At 49.9% G+C, this 25,775-nt stretch overlaps 1 protein-coding gene across 1 annotated transcript; it reads left to right on the forward strand.

Annotated features, from left to right (window-relative positions):
* Nucleotides 1-203: 203 nt before the first annotated feature.
* Nucleotides 204-22,541, forward strand: ITM2C (integral membrane protein 2C). The gene is made up of 6 exons (XM_062583016.1): nucleotides 204-318; nucleotides 12,319-12,456; nucleotides 14,340-14,528; nucleotides 15,602-15,712; nucleotides 18,358-18,508; nucleotides 20,063-22,541. Exons 1-6 carry the CDS (start codon nucleotides 235-237, stop codon nucleotides 20,152-20,154), a joined length of 765 nt encoding a protein of 254 aa, XP_062439000.1. The 5' UTR covers nucleotides 204-234; the 3' UTR covers nucleotides 20,155-22,541.
* Nucleotides 22,542-25,775: the final 3,234 nt, after the last annotated feature.

The raw sequence follows: 25,775 nt of genomic DNA on the forward strand, positions 1-25,775 counted from the left end.
CCTCGGGGTCCCCCCCCGCGCTCCTGCGTGGGAGAAACCTGCAATCTTTTTTTCCTTTTTTTTCCCCCCCTTTTATTTGCGTCGCTCCCCGGCTTTCAGCGCCCGCACCTTCGGCCTGCGCGCACGTCCCGCCCCGGGCCGCAGGGGCGGCGGCGGCGGCTCCGCCCCGGGGCGGGCGCGGGGGGCGGCGGCGGCGGCGGGCGGCGAGCGGCGGCGGCGGCGGCGGCCCGGGCCATGGTGCAGATCGGCTTCCAGCAGGCGCCGGCCGCGCTCAAGGCGGAGAAGGCGGCGGCGGGCGATGGGGCGGCGGCGGCGGCCGTGAGTGCGGGGGCGCCGCGGGCTGCGGGAGCCGGCGGTGTCCTCGCCGGTGCGGGTGGAAGCGTGGGAACCCATCGGTGCTAGCGCCCGGCCGGCGGAGCTCAGCGTCCGGAGCAGCGGGGAGGGGAGGGTGCGGGGTAGCCGCGGCGTTAGGAGTCCGCCGGGGCTGTAACTTGGCGTTTGGCATTCGTAGGTGACTTTAAAATCACAGCACCTCAGAAAAGAGGAACCAGGCTGCCAGGAATGAGGCTCGAAGTAAGGGGAAGGAGCCGGCGGTAAGGACGAGAGCTAAGAGCGCGGCACGGTCCTCTCGGCAGTTTTCGAGATGGGGGCTGACCCTCTCGGGTTGAATTTGCTGTACTGTACTTCAGGGGACGGGTACCCAAGGAAGAAACAGCTAGTTGTGCCTGCAGAGATTGGGATCCTGCCAGGCGCGAAGCGCACGAAAGCGGTAGGGCAACCCTGGTAGGTCTGGAGGGGGGCCCGGGCTGGTGCTGCAAGCCCCGACCAGACCTCCCCTGGCTGCGCTGAGCGCGTTACCCGCGGCCCTGTGGCTGGAGCCCCTCGCCCGGAGGGAGGAATTGCTCCCAAAAGGGAAAAACCAGCGCTGTCGCGTTTGGCGAGGAGTTGGGGGCTCCCCAGGCCTCACCTGCCGGTGAGCCCCGGCTCACAAGTCCTTCTGTAAGGACAGACCCGCTGCCGTAAACACAGCATGAGGCAGCGGGAGGGCTTTGCCCGTGGATGTGCTGACCCACAGAATCGGATCCATCTTGTTAAAATGCTTCTGTTCCTGAGCACGAGATTTAAACAGTGTTTCTGTGTTCTTCGCTGCTGAGCATCCTTCCTTACCTTCTCCTGCCTTACCGAACGGGTGGGAATCGCCTCTCCGGTGTTACTCTGCAGTGGGTGCTTTAGTAGACTGCTCAGTTTTACAGAGAGCTCAAGGAGTTGTTTATATCGTAATGATCTCTAACATCAGACATTGATCGCTTCTAACTCTATTAAATGAGGTCTGAATGTACTCCATGTATCGTTATTGCATCTATTAATCCAACTCTCTAGAAACTGTACAGGAACCTATAATGGGAACGTGGCCACCTGTGATCCCTCAGTGATTTCCAGACTTTCACCTTCTGTAGTTATGAGCAAAAGAAGGTGGTTGGATTCTTCCCACCTTTGAGGTCGAGCCCTGAGAAGGCAGTCTGAAAGTTAACTATCGCGCTGGACTTCTGGCCCACGCTGCCATAAAAGCAGCTTTCTGCATCTGGAAACTCGTTCATTCTGCTGATCCTACACAGCTCAGGCAGGATCTGGCTCCTTCTCATGAGCTTGGTGAGAACAGGACATAAAAAAAATGTAACAAACTTATTTCCATCATTAATTTTACAGGACTCCAGCAATCAAAATCATTCTGATTCAGGTCCTGCCAGATGAATGAAATTGGCTTGAATAGCAAATAGTGTTTTTTGGACTCCTTTCATTGCCTGGGGTGTTTTTCTGACTCTGGGGAGCACTGTGCTGTTCTTTGAAGTCCACATAGTCTATAAAGGAAGTTAAAAATAGGAATTTCAGACAACCTCTTCAGCAGTTTCTTAAGTTCAGCAGGTGGACATGGAAGCAGATCGGTGTAAGACCTGTAACAAAACGGCGGGAGCAGGTTGCAGTGAGTCAGTGAGACATGCCAGTATTCAGGGACCACATCTACTGATGAGAAGGTGATCTGTCCAGAGTTATTTTTCAGGATATTTGGGACACTAGATTCTTGGGCAACAGTCTCCTGGGTGTAGTTTGTGCTTCACTGGGCCAGGCAAGCGTGCGCCTTCATAAAATGTCAAGCTTGTGTGGTTGATCTTTCAGCATCTGGGCTGTCTTGCAGTACGCTCTTGGTGCTGCCAGTGATTCCTGTCTGCATGTGTCTTGCTCTAGCTGCCTTGCAGCAAAATGACTTTGAAAGTGCATGCAAACAAGATGCTCGGCATTCTTGGCCCTTTTGATTTCTGAACTTCGATCCCAGAGCCAGGAAATGATTCAGCTGGGGCTTCTGCAGCCTGCGAGTTTTGGCAGGTGCTCTGTAAGCACAGTGATGTGGCAGGCGGGAGGACGTGTGATACTAATGTGTCCCAAAAAGTGGTAGATGAAGAGACCTGACACAAGCCTCTATGTGAGGTACCTTGTGTTTCTCTGCTGTGCAGCTCGATTTGAGTTAGCAAGAATAAGCAATTGAAACAATCAGAACATCCATGTAATTTTGAGGCAATTTCAACATTTTAAGGTCTTGTAATAAAAGCAATCTTGTTGTCATTAGAAAGAAGAAGGTGGGAGAATGTAGCAGCCTTGAGTAGAAGACAGATTGAGGTTATGCAGTCAGCAAAATATTTTTTTGTACTTGTTGGAAAATATTTTCAGAAGTAAAATAGAATTCAGTGAGTTTTAATTGAACTCCTGGTTCATAGTCTGAAATGGAAATAAATCTGTATGCATATGTCTTTAACGGCCCTGGGAGATATACTACTTGTTTGTTAAATCTACAAGAACAGGTAAAACTCAGATGGTGATAGCTCTCCAATCCAAATTTAGTTTGGTTTTTTTTTTTTTTGTTACTTTCTTGTAAACCCCTCTAACATTAGTAATTAAATATTCTGCCGAGATCATACAGGATCTGTAGGAGAAGGGATTTTAATTAAAATCTTCTGCTTCGTAAGGGTTACCTTAGCAAGAATAGGGGGGAAAACTCATCGCTGGTCTCCCTCACTTTCTGTGTAATGAAGATGAACTACTCGGCTCTCCTTGTCAAGATCTCTGCTAAACACTCATCTCTGCTGACCAGAGGTGAAACACGTCTCACGGCGAACGCTCTGGCACAGCCTGGGTGCCACGTTGGGTGTCTGCAGACATCCAGGACAGGTTGCTGCGCATGGGAAAATGGCTGTGTGCGCTGGGAAACTCGCTTGCCCCTAAACCTTTTTGAAGAGAAGCAGGAAGCACAACTTGTCCTGATGTGTCTGGAGAAGACTGTTCTGAGAATGGCATGCATGACTGTATTTGTCTTCTGCTTCCCAGAAGGATGGGCATCTGGGAGAAGATGGCTTCTGCTCAGGGCCTTGGCTGCTGGATGTAACTGGTGAGGTTGCCGTGCTTCGTGCACGGGTGGGGAGCTGGGAAGGACTCGAGCTGTACCTACAGATAGCCATAGCTGTAGATTCCAGCAAGACCAGTAACAGCCTTGGCAGTGGGTTAAAGGCACAAGGGCTGTGAAGAACTCTCCAGCGTGCACCCAGAGATGTCCGGCAAGTGTGACTGGTGTCTTGCTGCTGCTTTCAGTGCTATCGGGCCTTGTTTGCATGCCCTTCATCGCATCCCGCTGCCCTGGAACTCCACAAGACTCCTCCTTTCTCGGGGCTTTGGATCACACCCTTCCTGTTAGTCTGAGATGCAGCAAATGCATCTCGTAATGACGTGTTTGCTGCCCATGGCTGGAACCCCATGACCTTTCCATCTCTGCAGAGAGGAGCCACAGGATTGCTTGTTTTGTGCCCAGGATGTGCTCTCCCCCTCAGAAAATCCAGCAGCTTTGATTTTCCTTTGCACCAGCCTCGCCATTTTGCCAGCCTCCTTCGTTTCCTTGGTGACGTGGGTTTCCCTTGCAGGTGACAGCAAGAATGAGCACATTTCATGCTGCTCTGCTTCTTCTGGCCTTCCCAGCTGTACGGAAGGTACTGGGATGTTGTGAGCAATGATGCTCCGGAAAAGCACTGCTCTGGCCAGGGCTTTGAGCATCCGTGATGTTGGCTCTGCAGTAGGTACAGGTGTAGCAGCTCCTACAGTCCACACGCAGCTCTCTGCTGCCCTTTGGATGTGGGATAGGTTGATGCTTCTGAGGCATGGGTGTTTTCAGCATGTTGAGGTCTTAATTTGAAGATCTGAACACAGTAGATTTTGCTTTCAGGAAGCTGACTCCCATATCACAAGATTTTTCCTGGCCTTTTCTCAACCCTCCTATGTCCACCTAGGCTGAACTGACTTCTTTTGTGACCTATAGGGGTCATCAGCTTAAAAACAAACATCGTTACTAGTTTTCTGTGATGTCAGGATGTCTTGGAAGGGGAGGAAAAGGACTGAATTGCAGAAGCATTGCTGGAGAGCCTGTCCCTTGTAGGACTCATTCCAGTGAAATGCTAGACTTGAGTTTCTGCTTATATGATGCGCTGGACTCCAGGTGTTAATATTTGACATTCCAGCTGAACGTGACAAAGGATCTGGCTAAAAGTGGAGGAGCAGCTTAAGGGAGAGAATTACTATTTCTAGCAGTGGTGTTAAATGCTACTGAGTTTGGAAACAGAGTGCTCTTTCAGCAAAAAGATGCAGATAAAAAAACTGGAGAAAGGAAATCTTGAACTTTCTAAAGGTGAATATTCTTCAAAAGCTGGAGGGGATCCTAAGCCAACACAGCTTTCGACAAGTTGAATATGGCCTAGCAGTGTGCCCTTGTGGCAAAGAAGGCCAGTGGTATCCTGGGCTGCATTAGGAAGAGCATTGCCAGCAGGTTGAGGGAGAAGATCCTTCCCCTCTACTCGGCCCTGGTGAGACCTCATCTGGAGTGCCAGATCCAGTGCTGGCTCCCAAATGCGAGAGAGACATAGACCTGTTCAGCCTGGAGAGGAGAAGTCTTGAGGGGGGGCTTATTAATCTGTATAAATACCTGATGGGAGGGTGGTGTCCGGTGACAGGACTAGAGGCGATAGGCACTGAAACACAGGAAGTTCCACTTGAACATAAGAAAACACTTCACTGAGAGTGACAGAGCACTGGAACAGGTTGCTCAGACATGTTGTGGAGTCTCTGTCCTTGGAGATATTCAAAACCCAACTTGACAGTCCTGGGTGACCTGCTTTAGCTGACCTACCTGAGCAAGGAGACTGGAGCAGATGATCTCCAGAGGTCCCTGCCAACTCCAGCAATTCTGTGGTTTGGTAGTTGATTTGCATGTAGGTGTCGTTTACATGTAAACGAACAAGTTGCATGCCTGCCTTGAGTGCTGGTGATGCACAGAAGCACTAATAACCAGGAAATGTCTTTAAAAGACAACAGTTTTTAAAGTGAACGAACCAGATGTAAGCGAGAGGTAGAAGCTTACTTGTGTATGCTGAACGTCTTAATGCTGTAACGCTGCGGGCCCTCTCCATGGGACAGGGACTCCTTTATCTGCTAGGAGGAGTCTGTCCCTGCGATAAGCAGGACGCCAGCTTTCTGATCCGGCCTTGCGCCGTGCTGTTCCCATGACTGTTCAGGGCAGAGATGGGCTGGTAGTTACGGTGCCTTGCTACTCTGCTAAGGGAAGCTCCTGTACAGGTTTGTACAGGAAACCGATTACAGAGCTGGAGAACCTGAGCTTGCGAGGAGGATGACTTGTCCTTGTGTGCGTTTTTGCAGTCTGTTTTTGTGCTACTGAGCCTTTGGGTTTACAGGAGATGGAAAAGGTGTTCTACCTTCTGGACTGGTGTTTGATGCCTGGGTGATGTGTGGGATCCTGGGCATTTTTGTAATGCTAGTGCTGTTAGAGTTTGGGGAAGTACAAGATGGTAGGGTTTGGGGAGGAGGATTGTTTTGGTTATTGTTATTATTTTTTAATCGCTCCCTCTGAATTTAATTTGCAGAGTTTCCTTCCTTGTTGCCATGCCTACCTTCCAAGCCAGTTTGAACAATAACACCGAGGAGAGTTGGCATGGCCTCTCTCTTGCTGATATTAAACCAGACGCTGTTTCTTTAGGTGGTGAATTTTCAAGCATAAGGTTGACTCTGTCACGGCGTTGAGATGCTGCTGTAGGAGAAGTAGAGATAATCACTGTCAACATTTCTGAAAGGGAGCAGTGATTTCATTTTGCAGCGTGACACTTTGTAAGCCCTGATTTGTAGGGAGCAGCAAATGTCATGGCTTGAAAATCTGGTTTCTTGCTCAGGTGCCTCAGTTGAGCTTGGGGAAGCTCTGGACTCTGCTGCTTCATCTTTGAGCAATCTGCGCTGATTCAAGGCACTAATTCCCCTTTGCCATCAGCAGAGCCGTGAAGGCAGCACGTGCCTGTACCTCAGCTATTCCTGATCCTGCACGTCGCGGGCGCAGCCACTTGCTGCTGCCTGTCCGGGGGTCTGTCACCTCTCATGGAAGAGCGAGGTGGGCACTAGGGGTGGCAAGGGCTTAGTTTGTCACAGCCGGGTCAGCAGAACTTGCCTGGCCCTTGGGGACAGCCAGAATGGCTAATTTGGTCTTGATTATCCCAGATGATGCCCTCCGCCTTTGCTCCATCAGCATTTGCAGTTGTGGGTGGATAGCTTGGTGTGGTGTAGTGTGAAGCTTTCTGTGTGTGCAGGACTTCTCCCTGTCCTGTTTTCTGCTTTCAGATGTGATGAGACAGCTTGCGATCTTTGCTCCTTTTGTAAAATTGGATGCTAGCCCTCTTGACTGGTTCCCAGGCTTCCCTGCTCTCTTGCGTATTGGAGTAATCGTCCGGTTTGGGTCTGGGAACAGATGAGTGTTTGGTGAGTTGATGGAAGTGTGTCCAGCTCTTTCCCGAGTGCTCGGTCCTGCTGTCCTGCCATGTGACAGCTCACTGCTTTGGCAGCATGTCCTGTATTTTAGGTTTCTTAGTGTGGAGCCCTAGACTTTTTCACAGCTGGGGACACACCTGGGCACATGGATAAAACTAGCCCTTTCGAGTCTTTCCCCAGAGCCGTCTTCTGAGTGCACTGAGCCCCAAAGCACTGTTGCATCCTCCCGTGAGTGCAAGTAACTGGAGCGTGGGGAGAAGCCGTGACGGTACAACAGGCACCCAGGCTTGTGGGTGGCTTTCTTAGTGATGCCTGAGAGTGGACTAAGGCAGGGTGGTTTTGTAGACCCGGCAGTAGCTGTCACTTTTTACTTCACCAGGCTGAGAAACAAGGCTCAGGTATGTTAAAAGCAGGTTGAAAACTGACGACATTTCCTTGCCTCAGTTCCTCGGTGTCTTGAACATTTTTGGTGCAGGTCGAAGAAGTGTTTTAAGGTGTCAGAGACCAGCACTGTGAGGTGGCTTCCTGGGCTGGTGGCTTTGTTGCTAGTCACATGTGGCAGCATCATTCAAAGATGTGATAAGGTTCATTTATTGCAACCTTTTTGCCTTTGGCTGTGATAATCTCTTGATTACAGCCTTTATTTTTTGGATTCAGGGCGTCTTTTGAGTCCAAAAGCCAGCCACTGTGTTCCTGTGGAAATGCTGCTGCATGGCCCTGCGCAGGCACTGCTCAGGTCCTGTGTGCTGGAAGTTCGGTTGCCTTGGAAACTGTATGTCCTATTCACTGTATACGTATACAATGTATATGTGTGTGTGTGTGTGTAAATATGTACATGCACACTTTTTCCCCCCCCTTTTCTAAAGCCTTAGAAATGCTTGGCAGTGTGGGATGGTGGTCCCGTTCTGTTGCAGCTTGCTTATAGACCTTTTCTTGCCAGTGCGAAGTGTTGGCCCTTATGAGTCTTCCCGAGGCAATAGCCAGGACATCATTACATCATTCCCTGCTTAGTGTCACTTGGTATTTCTCCTGATTTCACTCCTTTTCTACCTCAAAGCTCAGCTGCTTTTGGGACCAGGAGTCATTCTTCCTCGTCTAGCAGGGGAGATTTCTTGAAAGGTGCGAGATGCTTGAGTGGACTCAGGAGTGAGCTGCCTTCTTGTAATAGTTCATCTACTCCCCTGCCTGTCTTGATGCATCTGCCCTTTTCCTGTGCAGGCTCTCATCTCCAGAGCTAGAGGTTGGCAATTGCTCTGGTCCTGGGTCTTAGATTTGGAGCCTGCTCCCTTTGAGGAAGCTGTAGTTGCCCGTGGTGCGGCAGTAATTACTGAGTGCACCTTCCTCTGTGAGAGCGCACACTCTTCCTTGGAGTAACGAGCAGCTTCCTAGAGATGGATGACTTTCCATCACCGTGTTCCTGCCTTTTGGGTAGCGTTCCCCTCAAAACTGTGTCTTGCTGAGTGTTTAGCCTGTATCGTATTTCTCTCCTCACTTGTCAGTCATCAGAATCACATCTGTTATTTTTAGTTTCTGCAAGCTTCTTGTTGGAGGTGTATATTTAGACACTTGCCAAGCTGTGGCCTCTGTTCATCAGGCCCTGCTAGATCTAAAGTGAAAGACTGCATATCAGCCTATTTCGTAATACATAAATGAAAATACATAATTCGTATTTTTGTAAAGAAAATGCTTCATGGAGAACTCGACAAATGCATCTGTTAACCAGCTAGACATGTACAAGCAAATCTGGCTTTCGGCTTATTTGAATATTGATATGAATATGTGTGCTTATTTTACGCTCACTGCAAGTTATGCAGACATGAAAGGAGAATGGCTCGAATCCCAGAGCGAACAGCAAGTGGCAGATTTTGAGAGAAATGAATGTGACATTTCTCTGTGCAATTATATGTCATCGTGGTGGAAACGGACTACTGAAAACCAATAAACTCGGAAAAGCTGAATGCTCTTAGCTCTTTTTCTGGAGGAGCGGTTACTCCACTTGGATCCGTTTGGATCGCCTGGCAGCAGCTGGCAAAGCGAAGCGGACAGGGCGGCTCAGAAGCTGAAACGAGCGCATGAACAGGGACGGAGCCGAGCCCGTCTCTGCTAACGTGGTGTATTGCCCGCGAGAGAGCAAGGCGTGACATGACGCCGTGGATTTCCTCACTTGTGTTTGTCATCTTCAGCCTGAGGTTGGTGAGGAAGGGAGGATTGAACCAAATGTCTACTTTTCGTAAGCCTGTACGGCCTTCCTAAGTAATATCAGGGATCCCCACGGCGGCTGAGGGAACTGGGTGCTGTGCCAGGGTTTGCCAACGGCTAGTCTGGCACTGAAGCTTCCCGCCTGTGAGCTGCTCGGCCAGCTGCCCCGGCTCGGCCTTGCTCGGCTGCCTCTTGAAGAGGAACCCGGCGCGGTCGGGTGTCCTCCAGGTGCAGCTGAGTCACTGTGGCTAGCTGGTCAGGACTGTGTGCCAGGGCCACCGCTGCCTCTCACCGGTGGCACGAAGCATTTACGGTGCTGAAGGAGCTGCCATCACAGCGAGGGCAATGCCAAGAAACGTGGAGGCAGGAAAGGATGTGGCAGGATCTTCCCACCTGAGACTGCAGCAGCGGCAAGCTTGGCCAAGTTCCCTGGGCTGCCTTTGCTCCCTCCCTGCAGGGATGGGTGGACCTGCTCCCTCTGGCAAAAAGCTGCTCAGTTTGCTCGTGGCTGTCGATTAATATTTTGATTTTTATCCTCAATGCGAAGGAATGGCTGAAAGGCATAATCATCTTTCCAGGAGAACTGGGCTGCTGGTTCTCCTCCTTTTCTCTGTGGCAGAAATAGAGGAAGGATGGCGACACTGCCAGAGCCTCAAAATCTGCAGGGCAGCCTGCTTGCGGTGGGTTGTTGTGTTTGCCCTTGGCATCCTGCTTCATCCTATGCTTGTCCTGCATCCAGCTGCTGGCTTGGCCTGCTTCTCTTTATAATAAGCTTAAGTTAAGGGAAAACTGCTTTCCTGAAAGGGAGCCAGGCAAGAACAGATGGAAATCAGAAGCGGCCGTCCTGTTGGGAAGGACGTGTGTCGCAACAAGAGCAAGGTAATAAGTTCTGGAAGAAGCTTCATGGATTTTTCCAACCTGGTGAAGGTTACTTGTCCTGAGTGAAATGCTGTTAAAGCAAGTTGCTCCTTCCACAGCTTCTCAGTATTGCAATCGGTTAATTGTTCCCCTTAGCCTGGCTGACGGCACTTATAATCTCAGCACCTTCATCTCCATTCCAGCAGAATGGTTCCTGTTGAGTTTTCCTCCCCCCCGCTTAGAAATTGAGGAGGTTTATTCATTTTTTTTTGTGGCCTTTACTGGCTTCTCCCAGAACAAAGTTCTGCTTAGCCTCCCTTGCCTCTTCCCAAAATGCAAAAATTGGGCGTTTCTCCCCAAGTCAGGAACACTTTGCAGAGAGCCAAACTCGTCTGCATTTGCAGTGAGGGGCGAGATGCCTCACTGTGTCTTCAGCTATGCAAAGAGCATGGACCTGCTCTTGCAAACAACAAACCAGTAAGGGCTTATTAGCCCTTTCCTCTTCTTCAAACCAAGTTTTCCTTTTTAGCGGGAGTATATTTTGTTGAGTTGCTAGGTCCTTCTGAGCCGCATCCCTAAACCTCCTCGTGGAGCTAGCACTTGCAGTCTGCCGAGGAAGCGAGCGGTGCGTTATCCGCAGGGGAATCTGGCATCTTCGGGGTGTAACCCCCTTGGTGAACATTAAGCATTTTCTCAGCCTGGCCTCAGTGTTAGCAGCAGGAGCTTTCCTTTCCCTTTTGCTTCCGGTGTCTGCACTGCTTCTCTGCTGACAACCGTCTGGGGAAATCTGGGTTATGGAGCACTTGATGTACAGCATGACTTTCCCATCCCAGCATCTCTGGTCAGAGAGCCTTAAATGTTCTTTATGAATGTGATTTTGTGTGTGTGTGTGTGTGTGTGGTCTGTCATAGTTGCTGGCCCTCATCTGTGAAGGGAAGGCAAAGAAAGAGAGAAAGTGACCTTAAAATAGTGATATTCTTCTGCTTTCTCATGCCCTTATTTGCAGGAAGAGCAGCCAAGCATTGATTAAGCACTGATGCTTTGGTGTAGGAAGCTGGCAAGGGATTGAGGTGCTGCAAGTCTTATGAAAGCTGGGGATCAAGGTGAAAGAAATAAAGTTTGATTTCTCCTGGAAGGGTTCTGGGACAGAAGCTCTCCTAGAGCACTTTGGTCTCTGCAGGTGTTGGTCTTCTATGATGGCGTTTTGTTTGCAGCGTGATTTACGCTGCGTGTGAGCTGCAATTGTGCCTGGGGCAAGGGGGACTTTGGCCATGTTACTCTGCAGAAGCCCCTCTTCCATTGCTGATGTTGTGGGTGAGAAAAAGTGGTAGATCCTAAGAATGAGAGGTGGTGGTTTTCTTACAGATCAGGTTTTTCTGCTTGTAACATTCCCTAGCTGGCCACCAAGGGACCGACTGTTTAAGCAGGTGCTTGAGCTCCTGCTGCCAAGCGTATGGTGGCCCTGCAGGTGTTGTTGCTGGGCCATCGCCCCGTCCACCAACATAGCCGAGGGTAGTTTTGAATTTTCTGCCTGGAAATGGGAGTTTCTCTGAACCTGTTTCTTTCACCTGCTTCCGAAAGGCCTTACATCTTCGTGCTTCATGTTTTGGAGGGTTATTTTGGTTGCAAAGATAAGAGCGTAGGCAAGGATAACTGACCCCTAAGAAGTAAGCTGTCTTCTCCAGGCCTCTCTTTTGGGGGGGAAGTTGTTAGGTGATCTGACTCCTACCCAGTGGGCAACACTCTAAAAGAGGCAGATTTATTTTCCTGTGACGCTGTGACCATCCTGCATGGTCGTGGAAGGTATGCAGGAGTCTGCAGCTTGAAAGTAAAGTTAAGGCAGACGATGTAGCTCTTTGGGTGGACTCACTCAGTCATTCACCGTGGCTGATACGGCCCTATCTGAATCCAGTAATTCCCACCTCAAAAATTTCCCCTGAGAAATGCAGCAACGGTGGTAGCATTTTAACAAAAAATATTGGTCATAGATAGAAATGCAAACACATTGACCAGTCATTAACTGTGAGTTGTGCAGACCTGGTCTTTCGTCTTGATTTTTTGGTAGATCCCTATTACCCCCGAAAACAAAGCCTGACTTCATTTTGAGCAGTTGCTGCGAAGCAAAGTATGCATATATTTGCATATGTACATGGACAAGCATGCACATATATGCACTCTCATATTTCATATGTATATGTATATATGTACACACACACACACAGAGGGCGAAGTGCATAAAAGTGTTTTACTATCTTTGCCAGAGGGGGCTGCCACACGGGAGGTCACCTTGCAGGACCATGGCCTGCGTTCTCCACCGGCACACCACACACACATGTATACGCTTTGAATAATGTGTTGTCTATAGAGTTAGGTGACTGATGCTCTGTTCTTGTGTGTCAGGAGGAGCCGCCTCCGGCGGTGCAGGGCCGGCGGTCATCGCTCAGCGGGGTGTGCTACCTGACCATGGGCCTCCTCGTGCTGCTCCTTGGCTTGGTCTTCGCGTCGATGTATGTGTACAGATACTTCTTCGTCGCCCAGGTATGGCAGCATCTGGAAGGACTGCTGGCTCTTCGAACTGGAGCAGCCAAGCTGTTCCAGCCTTTAAAAGAGGAGGTGCTACTTGCTGCTTTGTACTGTGGTAATTTGACACTTCCAGGCCCTGCAGCGCTCTGAGAAGTGGGGCATGCCTGAGGTGGTCGGCTCAGGCTCACCTCCACCGACTGCTCGGAAGGGCCTCACAGAAATTCTCCTCTTCCCTCCCTTTTTGTTTATAACTTCATAAAAATATCCTGCCAATTTTTCCTTGTAAACACAACCTTACTACTCTTAACTCTAAACCAGTTTCAAAGAGTGACTTTTTGTGGGGGGAGAGAAAAACTTGGAGAGCGCAGGGAGGTACAGGCAAGACAGCATCTTTTTGCAAATTTTTTAAGCCCTACCACAGCAAAACCCTAGGCATAGCAAAAATAAATATCGCTATGAATAAAGCAAATGGAGAATAGATTCAGAAAATCAGGTCAGATACTACAGAAGGTGGGCTCTCAACCTCAGTTAAATTCAGCACCTCTTCTCCAAAGCAGTCTTTGGAAAGCCTAGCCTAGCAGCATTGTGAATTTAAGTAGCAACGGGTCAAAACATTAGGAATAAGACAAGGTAGAGCTGCTTCTTTAGGTAGGAAACTGTTGAGCTTTGTGGCTTGCTGAGTGGTTAGCCAAGGAACCACAGAGCATCGCTTTAAGCCTCGTCCTGCCGCGTTGCAGCTGTTGGTGAATGAGCTCGCCCGGCTCGGCAAGCTGGGCTTGGTCTGACTGCCAGGGTTTCTGTAGCCAGCACTTACCCACTCCGCACTATAGTCTTGTTTTATGGGCTACCTTGCTTCATAAATCTTCTTGCTATGAAATTAATTTGCAATCTTTCTTTTCAGATCTGTAAATTCTTCATAACTCACGCTTATTTATAATCCACCTTTAAGACAAACTGCTTAAGACAAATGTAGAATTGTTCATCTCCTTCCCCCTGTCCCTGAATTTTCATGTGATGGGCCCTTTTGCTGTGCCTTTGATGGAGACACTTGTTTATGAAGAGGTGGCAGCACCCTGATGCTTAGGGTGGGTGGGTGGTAGGTTAGTGGACAGCCCTTGGTGTCGGCTGTGGTCGAGGAAAAGGTGATGGGCAAGCACGTAGTGTGGCACTTGAAAGCAGCGGCTGGTCTGTTTGGGGCCTCCTAGTCTCAGCCTCTCTGGCTGCCTGTGATACCAAAACACAGCTTATATCCAATGACACATGTGCACAGAGGTGCTTTGGGGACCAGGGCTCCAGAGCCTTTATGTTCCAGGTCTGCAAAGGCTACCTGTGATCTAGTGACCAGATTTCATCCCTTGCCCTGTGCTGCCTCTCTGGCCTGTAGCCTGTGCTCCTGGGCCACTGGTGAGAGAAGCTCTGGTACTGTAGTGAGGCAAAGTTACTCTTGGTTTTGGTGACTTTGCAATGTACATGCTACAGGTGTGCTTAGAAATGGTGCTTTGCTCACCACGAGCTTATATGCCCTATGTAGAAAAGTGTGATTGCTGGAAATTATCTATGGAGGGATGTGGATAACCCAGATAAAAAATTTAAGACTGGCAGTCTGCCTTTTTGAATTACCCCTTGTGGAATCCCACAGGGAATTTAATCCATTTGGATCTGGCTAGTGAGAAGGGAGACAGTGCTGCTTGGAGAGGATGCAGAGGTCCGGGACATGTCACAGGGGGTTTTTGCCCCACTTTCATCACAAATATTTTCTAGATGATGGAATGACTGAAACATTCCCAGGTGTCTATGCCTCAAATGGTGTTTAGCCTTCTCTTAGTGTTTGCGGTGGCTGCTAATGGGAAGCGAGGATGTATATGTGTGGTGTCTGCCCTTCAGTCTTGTCCCCACAGCTTCCCCGCGAGAGCATGTTCCACTGCGGCGTCCTCTACGAGGACTCCCTGTACTCACCGTTCAAAGGGCAGCTGGAGTTGCACGAAGACGTCAAGATTTACCTTGAGGAGAACTACGAGCAAATTAATGTGCCTGTACCCCAGTTTGGAGGAAGTGACCCTGCAGATATCATCCATGACTTCCAGCGAGTAAGAATATCTCTGGCTGCCTCCGTGGCATGGGTAGCACAGGGTGGAGGAGGAGGGCAAGAGCTGGGGTGTGCCGGCATGGTGGCACTCGTGTGGTGCTGTCACTAATGTCACGTCAGTCTCCACTGGTCGTATTAATGAGCGTCCTCCTTCCCAACCTGCTTGCCTTCCTTGTTATGTCTCGGTAGTGAGTCCCTTGGACAGATTTGTTGCTTAAAGCAATTTACAGTCTTCCCTGAATTTTTCTTTTGGCCATTTAACACTTGAGTGTGAGGCAGGTCCTTACGAGCTTAGAAATGCCGAGGGACTGGTGCACTGGCTGCTCGTCGTGGAGGCTCTGCTCCCCAAGCAGCTAATGCAGCAGTGGGAGAAGCAGTTAATAACCAGCCTTCAGCCCAGTGCACGTGCTTCCTCGCCTGGCAGACACTGGGAGGCGGCAGTGTGCTTGATAGCATGGCAATTTTAGCTTTTTAGCATGTTGGTGCTATTTCTGTCTCCAGGAATACTGGCAGGTCTTTCCGGTTTGCTTTTGGGTAATCCGAAGGGCAGCTTTGTGAACTCTGCGAGGCTTGGAGGGCCAGCTGGAGCCAAAGGCCTCGCGGGTGCCGGCCAGCTGCCGTGCTCGGAGCCGTGCTGCTTTGCCGTGGCTTGGGAGTCTGCCTGCAGGCTGCTGAGCGTGCCCGTCCTGACGTGGGGGCCGCGTTTCTCTTCCCTGCACCGCTGCAGGGCAGGGCTCTGCAGCCCCGTCCCCCCGGCGCGCGCGGGGCTGCACGCGCACGCCGTCAGTCCTGCAGCCCCGGCCGTTTCTCTCTCTGTGGCATCTCTTGCTAGAGCTTTTGAGAGGGGATGAGCGCGGAGACAAAGGCAATCGAAGGGCGTTTTTGATGGCAGGAAGGGTAGCCCTGTCGGTGAGATCTCAGGAGAGTCTGAGGCTGCTATCTGGGAGGCACCCTGCTTCGAGAAGGAGACCTCTTCCCTGCCCCGTTCCCACCCTCAGCTTCCTTTCACACATCTGCGCGGAAGTGTTTCATCGCAAAGTGGTTAATTCCTTGATTTCTCTGCTTGGGACGCAGGGCCTGACAGCTTACCACGACATAACGCTGGACAAGTGCTACGTCATCGAGCTGAACACCACTATGGTGATGCCTCCACGCAACCTGTGGGAGCTGCTGGTCAACGTGAAGGTACCGCTGGCATCGTGTTGGTTTTGTATACCTCTGAATTGGCTCCTGAGTGCCAGTTAGAAAATCCTGGCAAACAAAAGCTGCTATGTCTGTAAAATAAGCCTTGGCCCTGACACAGCTGAGTCCTCATGTTCACTGATGGCTTCGGGGTTTTTAGCTGAAACGCTAATTTTGCAGGCAGCACACTAACACTGGTACAAGGGATGAACCTGGCTAAGGTGACATGGAGAAGAAGCAGATTCCTGCTCTCTGGTGTTTACTGATAGTAGGAATCAAAGGAAAAATATTTACCCCCGCTTCGCTCCTGCTGTGACTGCAGCTACATGTTTGCCGCTTGCAGAGCTCTCGATGTCCCACGAGGTGCCATGCTGCTCGGTGCTGCTCCCTGCGCTGCACCGAGGGCTGAAATGCGCCACCTGGTCCAACAACAATTTTTCTCTCGGCAGGCTTTAACTGGGTTTAGTCCCTGCATTTTAGTCCCTTTCAGTTCAGAAGTCTGTGCGGGTGTATTGCAGCGACCCAAAACAGCCTTCTTAAAATAGAGCACTGTTTCATCTTAGCAGCAGGAACAAGGCCAGATTTCATAGAATCATAGAACTGGTAAGGCTGGAAGGGACGTCTGGAGATCATCAAGTCCAACCCCAAACAAGGGCCCATACAGAAACTGAACCCGTGGCCTTAGCATTATTAGCACCATGCTCTCTAACCCACTGAGCTAAACCTAACGAGAAGGGTTTTCAGGACCGCAGAAGGTGCGTGTCTGTCTCCTGTAAGGTCTCCTGCAGGTAAAGCAAAGCACTGAGAGTCAGCATCTCTTACTGCTGTCCTTGACAGTCTGTTTAAAAGAAAAAAAAAATCTAATTCATTCTCAAATTTCCTAAATTGTGCTTGCTGAGCCATGCAGCGTGGTGAACTCTGTAGGGTTAAGCTGAGAGGCAAAATGTTGTGCCTCCGAGGGAGCTTTGATGGTCTCTCCCTTGGAGAGGCGCCTGCTCTCCAGTCCTTGTCACGCTCCCGCTCTGCTTGCCGGCAGTCCTCGCAGTGTCGTCCTCTGTGACCATCTGGTAAAGGGGCTGGGAGCGCCGCTGGGGCGCAGCACACGGTTATTTACAGGTTGTCCCAGACCAGCCACAGCTTCTGGCAGTGGCGGGTGGCCAGTCCTCGGGACAGAGGAAAATGGAAGAGCCAGGATCACAGAGCTGCCAAAAAGGTGTGAAATTGGGATCGCCAGTTGCACCTAGAATAATAAACATAAGATCACAGTTAAAAAAAAAAAAAGAAGTCTTTATCAGAGATTAAATTACTAAGGGGAAAAAATATAGTTAAAGTAGCCTTATGTGTCTGATTTTAAGAGTGTAGAGTGTCCAGTCTCTCCATGCAGTTTTTAAAATGCACCTTGGAGACAATATTTTTAATTGTTTAGCTTATTTTTGAGTTTGGAAAAAATTTTTACCTTGAGGACAGTCAAGAAGTGAAGAACGCTGCCTGGAGATGTTGGGCAGTCTCCATCCTTGGAGGTTTTCAAGGCCTGACTGGATCAAGCCCTGCACAACCTCTTTAAAGCTCTATTTTTCTTGAAACTCTGCAGAGACTGGAGGACGTTGTCCTCCTCTCTTGAAGCCTCTCACCGTGCCAAGGACATGGCAAGTCCTGAGCCCCAGCCCTACGAACTCTCTAATGCGATAGCTCATGCTGATAACCGCACACGGCGCCTGCCCTCCCCTGCGGTTTCTCGCAGAGGATCGATGTCTGACCTTCCACTGATAGACTAGCTCTCCAGCGTGAGGGGAGAGTTGCCCTGAACCGTAGGTTATGCCAGCCCAGCATCACGGTGTGAACTTAAGCCACTGTGTTCCCTGGTGCTCTGGTACGGAGGTAATCAGTCCCACGGTGGAAGGCAGAGATGATGCTTGTTGATGTGCTATTATTGCCTCTCTTTCTCTCAATAATATTTATACTGATCTCTCTTTCATGGCCTGTTAATTCTTTTATCTCTTTGACTAAGTGGAAGGGACCATAAATGACTCCGCTTGTGTGGGGGGTGATTGTGAAGTGCAAAATGCTGCCTTTTCCCTGGCTGCTCAGCGCTCCCCAGCAGGGTGTCATTGCTCAATGTGGTGCTCATGGGCCATTTCTAGTCCCCATGCCTGTGTGCCAGGGTAGGAGACTGTTGTATTCAGCTTGGGCTGAACAGATGAAGGAGGAGAGGGAAATGTGGAGAACTTGTGAAATAGTTGGAGTCTGAGCAGAGCTGGTGGGGGGGAAGGTTGTCTTTTGAAGCAAATGTAAAATGTACGTTTTTGGTTGTACAAGGCGTGTCGGTCGAGCCTTGATCCCTTTCCAGACGGGTTCATTCTGCTCCCAGCCTGGCCTTCCCTCCTGTGAAACGTGGTTTAGTCTGTAACAGTGGTGATCCTACCATGACTTTGCCCCCTACATGTGCGTATTCGATTTTTGGATCCAGTCTGTTTGGTTTGCCCCGTCTGGGTGCTCGTTGCATCGGGCCGTTTAGCGTGAGGACAGGGGAGCAGGTAAATCAGCCTCAGAAGGGGAGTTTGGGCCTTCTAGTAGTTTAGTGAATGGGAGATGACGTCACATCGCTGCGACAACTGTACTTTATTTTGATGGAAACGGTGTCATTTCAGAAAGGGACATACCTGCCTCAAACGTACATAATCCAGGAGGAGATGATCGCAACGGAGCACATCCGGGACATGGAGCAGCTCGGCTCCTTCATCTACCGCCTCTGCAGCGGCAAGGAGACTTACCGGCTGAAGCGGAGGAGCGCGAGGCGACGTAAGAGCCTTGTCGTGTTGGTCATCCCTAACCCACCTCCCCACTGCAGTGCAGTCGTCGTCTGCTGCTTACCGCTGTACTCCCCTCTCTGTGGCCAGAGGGGAGGTTTCCCTGGGAGTATAAGCCCATGGGAGACTGTTGGAGATGTTTCCCCACTAATTCAGCTGTGCCCACATCTATAACAGTGCTACTGCAAACAGGTACTGACTATTTCAAATATTTCTATTGCTCTGTCCATCAGCCTAATAGAAACACTGATAAAAGTGCTTGTAGGAGCCAGCAGTTCACTTACATGTGAGCTTCTGGGGCTGAACTAATGGCAGTGCTGTGGGGAACTGCTTGGAAAATTTCCCTGATGGAGACAGCCGCCTCAGTGGCAGCTATTCAGAGTAGATTAGATCTGCAAATTGCCTTTAATTAATTAGGTTCCTAATAATATTGAAAAAGCGGTGAAGAGGGATCTTTAGACCACCTGGCAGCGATTTCATGAAAATCAGCAATGTGCATCTTATCTACATTGCTACAAAAACTCTCTAATTTCAGTACTCCTGTGTATTTGGTTTTATATACTGGGGTATTTAAAGCCTCATTGGAGATGTTAACCTGTATCGCTGGGGAAGCTGCAGGGTGCTGAGAGCCTGTGGGTACCGAAGTCACCACAGCTGTAGTGCCTGGTTGCTTTTCTGGTGGGAGCCGCAGCTTTCCAGGTTTTGCCTCCCTCTGTGCCATCTCCATGCGAATGCTCAGTGGCAAACACGTGGTGCCCAAGCTGTGCATCCGGCTCAGGCGAATCCGGCTGCCTGCCTTCCTCCCCTGACCTGTTTGCACTTCCACGGGTACTGGGGAGATGGTGTAGCTGCAAGATGCTGATAGGTGTCGGTAGGCAGTGGAAGGGTTTCCGCCTGTCAGCTGTGTGCCCCATCTTGCCCTGCCTCTGACCGGGCTTTCTGCACTACGCGTGGCTCTGGGGTGCATATGTTGTTAGCTGCTTCCTTGCATTGGACCCCCCAGATGGTGGATGGATGTCCCCTGCTACAGCCAGCTGTGCTGGCTGGAGTCGCTGCCCTCTCCCATCTGCTCATCTGAATGTCCTGTGTAGACCTTTTTGTCAACATAAGATGGATTGGTACACTGAGCAGAAGACTTCAGTTAGCCGTGCTCGTTGTTCTTGACTAAAACTGATTGAAGAACGTGAGTGGCTCTGGCTGCAAATCCGAGGGGCCTTTGGCAGTAACAAGTGGTGCAGGGGATGATGCAGTTTCTTGCCTGTAGAAGTGCAACACTGAGGTGCTGTCAGTTGACATCAGCTGTTTCCATATGGCTCCATTAGCTCATGGTGGTTATCACTGAAGTCCGGTGGCCTGGGTAATATGGCTGTTCTTCCAGAGAAGACAGGATTTTGCTGCTTTCTATATGGGCTGTGTAGTTTCTGTGTCTCAGTGTTCAGGGGTTGCATCTCATCTGCTTTCCTTCCTCCACTTGAGGCAGCTCTTGTAAATTAATACTTGTTGAATTTTATCTCCCCTTTCACTCTCTTTTTTTAATCTCTTCTAGGTATAAGTCGACGTGAGGCTGGGAGCTGTCATCGCATTCGTCATTTTGAAAACACTTTTGTGGTTGAAACTGTTATCTGCAAGAAGTCATGAAGCCCCTGTCCAGATGTACTTTTCCTTGGCTTTGCTTGCACACCCACGCACACACGCTCTCAGCCCTCTCGTCAGACATAACCCCTCTTGCTTTCTTTTTTCACTCCCTCTCCTGCTTGTGCAGCTCTAACTTCCTGGGTCTGCTGTGGCCTTGCAGCGGATTCTCTTCTCTCTGTACTACCTACTCGAGACATTTTGCTGGGCTTAAATTTATGCAGTGATCAAAGATGACCTGTGAGTAGAAGCAGCCTTCTCAACACCGCAGGGCTGGGGTAACGGAGGAGGCCAGGGGACAGGAGTGCTGGAAGTGGCTGCTCTTTTCCTGACAGTGATTTACGCTGGCGTAACGCTTTGAGGCTGCCAGGGCGCAGAGACACGAGGTGTACCACAGGAGGAGGATTGCCGTTTTGATGCTGCTGTAATGACTGGAAATAAGTAATCAGATATGCTGAGGAAACATAGTTGTGAGGCTACAAACTGTGATTCGGAAAGCTCAGCAGATGGGAGGGTGTCTGCCCAACTCTGGTGATAGCGGTCCCAGCTTGCAGTGTGCTGTCTCCCCAACAGACCAGGTCCCCACCGCAGGAAGCGGCCTCTGCCTGCTCTTTTCATGGCCGTCTCCTGGACTCCCCCCTTGCTGCCTGGCAGTCTTACCCTGCACGTGGGTCACCCATGGAGTGTGGTGGGCCCCTCTTGAGCCCTTCACCTGGCTGCTGTAAGGGGAGGCGGAAGGCTAGGGCACAGGGTGAGGAGATGGAGCAGGAATGACACAAATGAATGTCCCTGCACCCTGGCCATGAAGCAGAGGACGAGGTGTGAGTCCTCCTCCATGTCCTTGCTGTGAAGGGACCTGGCTGACTAGGGTGGCACTACCTGGAGGGTACAATTCCCCAGCCTTTCTTCTAACACACATCACATCATCTGAGGTCTGGGGCAGATCTGCCCTCACTTTGCCCAAGCAAATAGGTGAATCTCGAAGGGATGTGAGTTGTTGAAACTCCACCAATGTCCCTTGTCTCAACTGGAGGAGCAGCAGTTCCCTCTAGGCAGGCTCTGTCCTGAGCACCTCCAGCTGCCAGGGAAAGTTGGAGGAGGGAAGACAAGCTACATTCACACAGATCTCTCCTCCTGGGTGTTGAGATCCCACCTGCAGGTTGATGGGCATCATACATATGTAGGAAGCGGTGTCAGCAGCAGCACTGGTAGTTAGTGGTGTGTACAGAAGCAGATTTTTTTTGTTGATTTTAGAGAGAAAAAGTGTATTCTTGTATAGCCCCTCTGATGAAAGCTGTTTTGATAATGATTACTGCAGCCATGTTCACACTATCTGCAGGCGCTGTTGTAGTACAGATATGTGTATAAGGCCAAGATTCAGCAGATCAATACACTGCAGAGAAATTGTGTGAACAAAACTGCATTTCTATTGATCATCAGAGAGTGGAATTGTAGAGTAATTATATATTCTTCCCTCTGTTCCATAAATACAGCTAAAATTAATTAGGCTCTTGAAATGCAGGCAGTTTTTTGGCTTAAAAGAACAGGGTAGATTTCAAATTGGCACAATCTTGTTAATTGGTTTCCAGCAAATCCGGACTTGTTCACCATCTGTTGAAATGAGTTTACTGTTTCAGGAAGAGGAAGGAAAAGGAAATGCAAGTACAATCATTAACTCAGCAGAACCAAAAAAGCAACTATATTATGGAATAAAATTTTTAAGTAATAATGATGTGAGCTAAATATAAGAAAAAGAGAATGGGATCTCAAAATGGTCATCTAGTACAACAGGACTGTGTCCTTAGAGGCTGAGAATCGATTTTTGTATAATGTATAGTCAACCATAAACATGAAATTTCAATAGAGAGAGGAGGAGGCTTTGGTTTTGTTCTGCCTAAAGCTTACTGTAAAATGAAGAATCACAAGTGCTCCCTGCAGGCTGGTAAGGAAGGTTTCCCACTGCCAGAGGGACATTTGCTCTCCTATAGCGTGGTTCCAAATACAGCTTGCTCTTTGCTCTAACCTTTCGTTGCAGAGTGGGTGACAAGTGAGGTGGACACTTGGTTCTCGTAGTGGAAGTACAGCAGACTGGTAAATTTAAGCCCTGCATTTGTTTTTGTTTCTGGGAGGCTAAGGCTGCACCCGGGCGAGCATATGGACCTTCTCCCCTTCCTTCTGGCTCTGCATGAACTCCCTGGCCACCGAGTACGCTAACTCTGCGCAATCCCCCGCGGTCAGGAGGGGCCCTAGCTCCCGACGAGGAGCTAACGTTTCACGGGACGAGAATGCCACCGCCGAGAAAGGGAACGTACAAGCGCTCTGTATGTTGGGTCTGGTCGGTCTCTTACCTCTTAGGCAACATCGACGGGATAAATAAAATCTTTTACGTCTGATGCGCAAAGCACGTGTTCATTGGGGGTGGAAAGCGAGGGTGTGCCGGGAGCTGCCGCGTGGCTGCTTTCCTGGTGTCCCCGCACTTCCTCGGGAGACCCAGGAGCGGGAAGTCGCTGACAAACTGAGATCTGAGAAGGGGCACGTTGTCGCTGCTCCTGGGGCTGGCGAGCTCTGCAAGCCCCTTCGGAGGACGCCCCTCCTCTGACCGCTGCGTTCGGGGATGTGGCAGATTTGAGGATGCTCCCAGGGCTCTTCTCTGCGCTTTCTCTCCCCTTCCTGCATCCTTCTGGTAGTGTCAAGAATATTCTTCCTAAATTAGAGGTTTTTCTAAAATTGGATTCTAGTTGATTAGGGAGGAGTTTAAACCTGAGAAATTTAGCTTTAGTCATTTCTGTTCCATTTTATTTAGTTTCTAGCACTGCATTTACCTCTTCAGCATCTGTGTGCTTTTCCCATTATTAGGGATCTGCAGAAGTGATCTGTATCTTACAGTAACTGCATTTGCCAAAGCTGGTTCTGGAGCTAAGTATTCGTACAGACATAAAAGTGGGAATGCTGTCGCTGGCAAAGGTGATTTTTGGAGCTGTATCTGGAAATTGCTCTGTTCCTCTATGTCTGTCTCTTGGGCAATTCCTGTGCCATCCCAGAAGAGAGGGTAGCAGGTAGAAAGTTGTGACCTATATTGTGCACTGCCATGAGATTTACTGTAAAAATTAAAACATATTGTCCTAAGAAACAAGTGTTGAATGCTGAGGAGATTTCAGTATGTACCTCTTCGGACCATATATCACAGTATTACTCAAAACAAGAAATGGGAATATTCTGCCTGTTGACTACCAGTGTCTTGAATACTCTCCTTCACAGCTGCTGATTTCTTATTCTTACATTTAGCTTAGTGCATAAAGGATAAAATGGTTACATGATATACTACTCTGAGCTTAAAATTCATTCATCATGACCATGTGTGTCTAGAAGTTTGCAAGATAATCATTTCAGATGCTTATTTTGGGCAGTCTCACTGTCAAGGGATAGCAGCTAGCATCTAACACAATTCACCTTTTGTTTATAACACTTGCTCTGTATATTGTGTTGGTTGGTCTCTTACCTCTTAGGCAACATCGATGGGATAAATGAAGTCTTTTACCTCTGACGCACGGAGCATGCGCTCATTCGGGGTGGAAAGCGAGGGTGCTCCGGGTTGCTGCTGCACGCGTGGGCTTGCGGGACATCGCCGCAGGGTGATTTTGAATGCTCAGCTTTGGAGTCTCTGCATACCGTAGCCTCCTGAATTAGATGGTGTGAGCACCCCGGCAAAAGGCAAAGCAGGAATTACTGCACTTCGGTCTTCCCTGCTTGTTCCAGCCTTCTCCGATAAACATCAGATCAACCCCGCAGTTTGGCAGCATGTGTTTTTAGTATTGGTATTTTATAAAACAGGGCTGAGTTTAGGACAGGGAAATACTGGCCATTGCTTTTGCTGGCAGCTGTGTACATAGGACACGTGTGTTTCCCTTGGTGCGAGTGTTCGGGCTGCTTGGCCCGACTCGTTTTCTCTGCAGGTAAGTGCTGAGCAGAGGTACAAATAGGGTTTCTTCGCCTGCTGGCTTGTGGCTCTTGCGTCTGGTGCCACGGGCTCCAGGATCCCGAGGCCTCGCCCTTCCTCACGCTCAAACCTTAACAGAAGCAGGTGGGTGAAGAATGAAGAATCAGCTGTTCCCTTAGCTTGGCTGAGAGTGCTTCCTCGGAACTAATACTGTAGCGGATGTGGGATTTGTTTGTGCCACCTCTAATTAACTGTCCTTGCTAACACAAAGATGTTGTCTCCTGGAAGCCAGTAAGTTACTCTATGCATTTGGATTAATTAATCTGAAAAGGCTAAGTATGTAATTTCATACTTGAACTTTTGGATCTGTATTTGAATTGAATTGAAATCACAGCATGTGATGCTTGAAACACTGTCTGCCTGGGGAAGGGTGTTTTGGAGGAGGAGGCAGCCGATGGGAGCAAGCAGAAGGAATCCTCTCAGATTAAAATGCATCTGCTTTTAAACAGGTTTCTCTAGGATGTCGCTCTGTTCCCCCATCTGTTATTCATGAAGCAAATTGTTTTCATCCTGTTGTTGTGCTGCTTTTCCTCTCCTCTCCTGTAAGGCAGTGACGGCTGATGGCTTTGGAGCAGGGCCTGCTAATTTTCCACTGGTTTCACAGGGTGATACCAGTATTGCCACTGCCGCAGCAAAAGCCAGTCGGCATGGGATGTTCTCCCTTCTTCATAAACTTTTATCTGTTAAAACATAGACTACAAAAGATATAAGCTTGCATTCTTTAGCACAGTAAATGCATGGGACCTATCTGCTGCAGACGCCCTGGTGCCAGCCCCGGGGGTGTTCAGCGTGGGGAGCGGCGGTGTGGGAGCCGTGGTCCTGGCCGTGCGGTGGTGCCGCCGGCTGCCCTGGTCCGCTGACACCCTCTCCTGGAAACGGAGCCGTGTCCCCCGGTGCGGACGAGGCCTGGCAGGCATTTGTTGGTGAGGGCATAGGTGACCCAGCACTGCACGTCGTTAGGAAGATTGGAAGCTGGATTTGAGAAATGAAAGAGAGTTACCTCTCTGGTTTTGAGCATACAGTAAGGTAATGCTCTTTACGGCTTTAAATCTCCACCTGTGGCATGACCAAACCCCTCTTGTCATCGTGGGCCTGTCATCCCCTTCCCCCGGATGCCTCTTTGCGTTCCCGCAGCTGCCGAGCAGCTCCCGCTCATCTGGGACGTGTGTGCCGTGGCCCTGGCCCAGTGCGCACCGCCAGGGCTTGCAACGCTTCATCTTCCAGGTTGCCCACTGGGATATGAGCTGCAGACATGATTTCCTCCTAAAAAAGAAAAAAACTCCTTTTCGCTCTCCTTTATTGAGCAACGCTGGAAAACTCTGGGGTGAGCACCGGGAAAGAGGTCACCTGTTCCTGGCTTGCGCAGTATGTTTGGTGGGAAAGCCAAGGGCTGATTTCCCACCCCAGCCCCGACAGTAGCGCTGCTAAAGCCTGTTGCTTCCTCTGGTGGTTGCCTCCCGCGTGAGCCCCTGGGCAATGGCGAATGCAGCGGTGTGCACGGCTGCCAGCTGGCCCTTGGCTCCCACTCGGACACACAGCACCAGTGTGTCGGCCGTTGGTTCATCCAAGGTGCTGACGCGAGGGTGGTGAGCACCCAGCTCGTCCAAAGCCACCCGAGACTCTGCTGTCT

Source organism: Rhea pennata, chromosome 9 (assembly GCF_028389875.1).
Source record: "Rhea pennata isolate bPtePen1 chromosome 9, bPtePen1.pri, whole genome shotgun sequence".
Taxonomy (NCBI): Eukaryota; Metazoa; Chordata; class Aves; order Rheiformes; family Rheidae; genus Rhea; species Rhea pennata.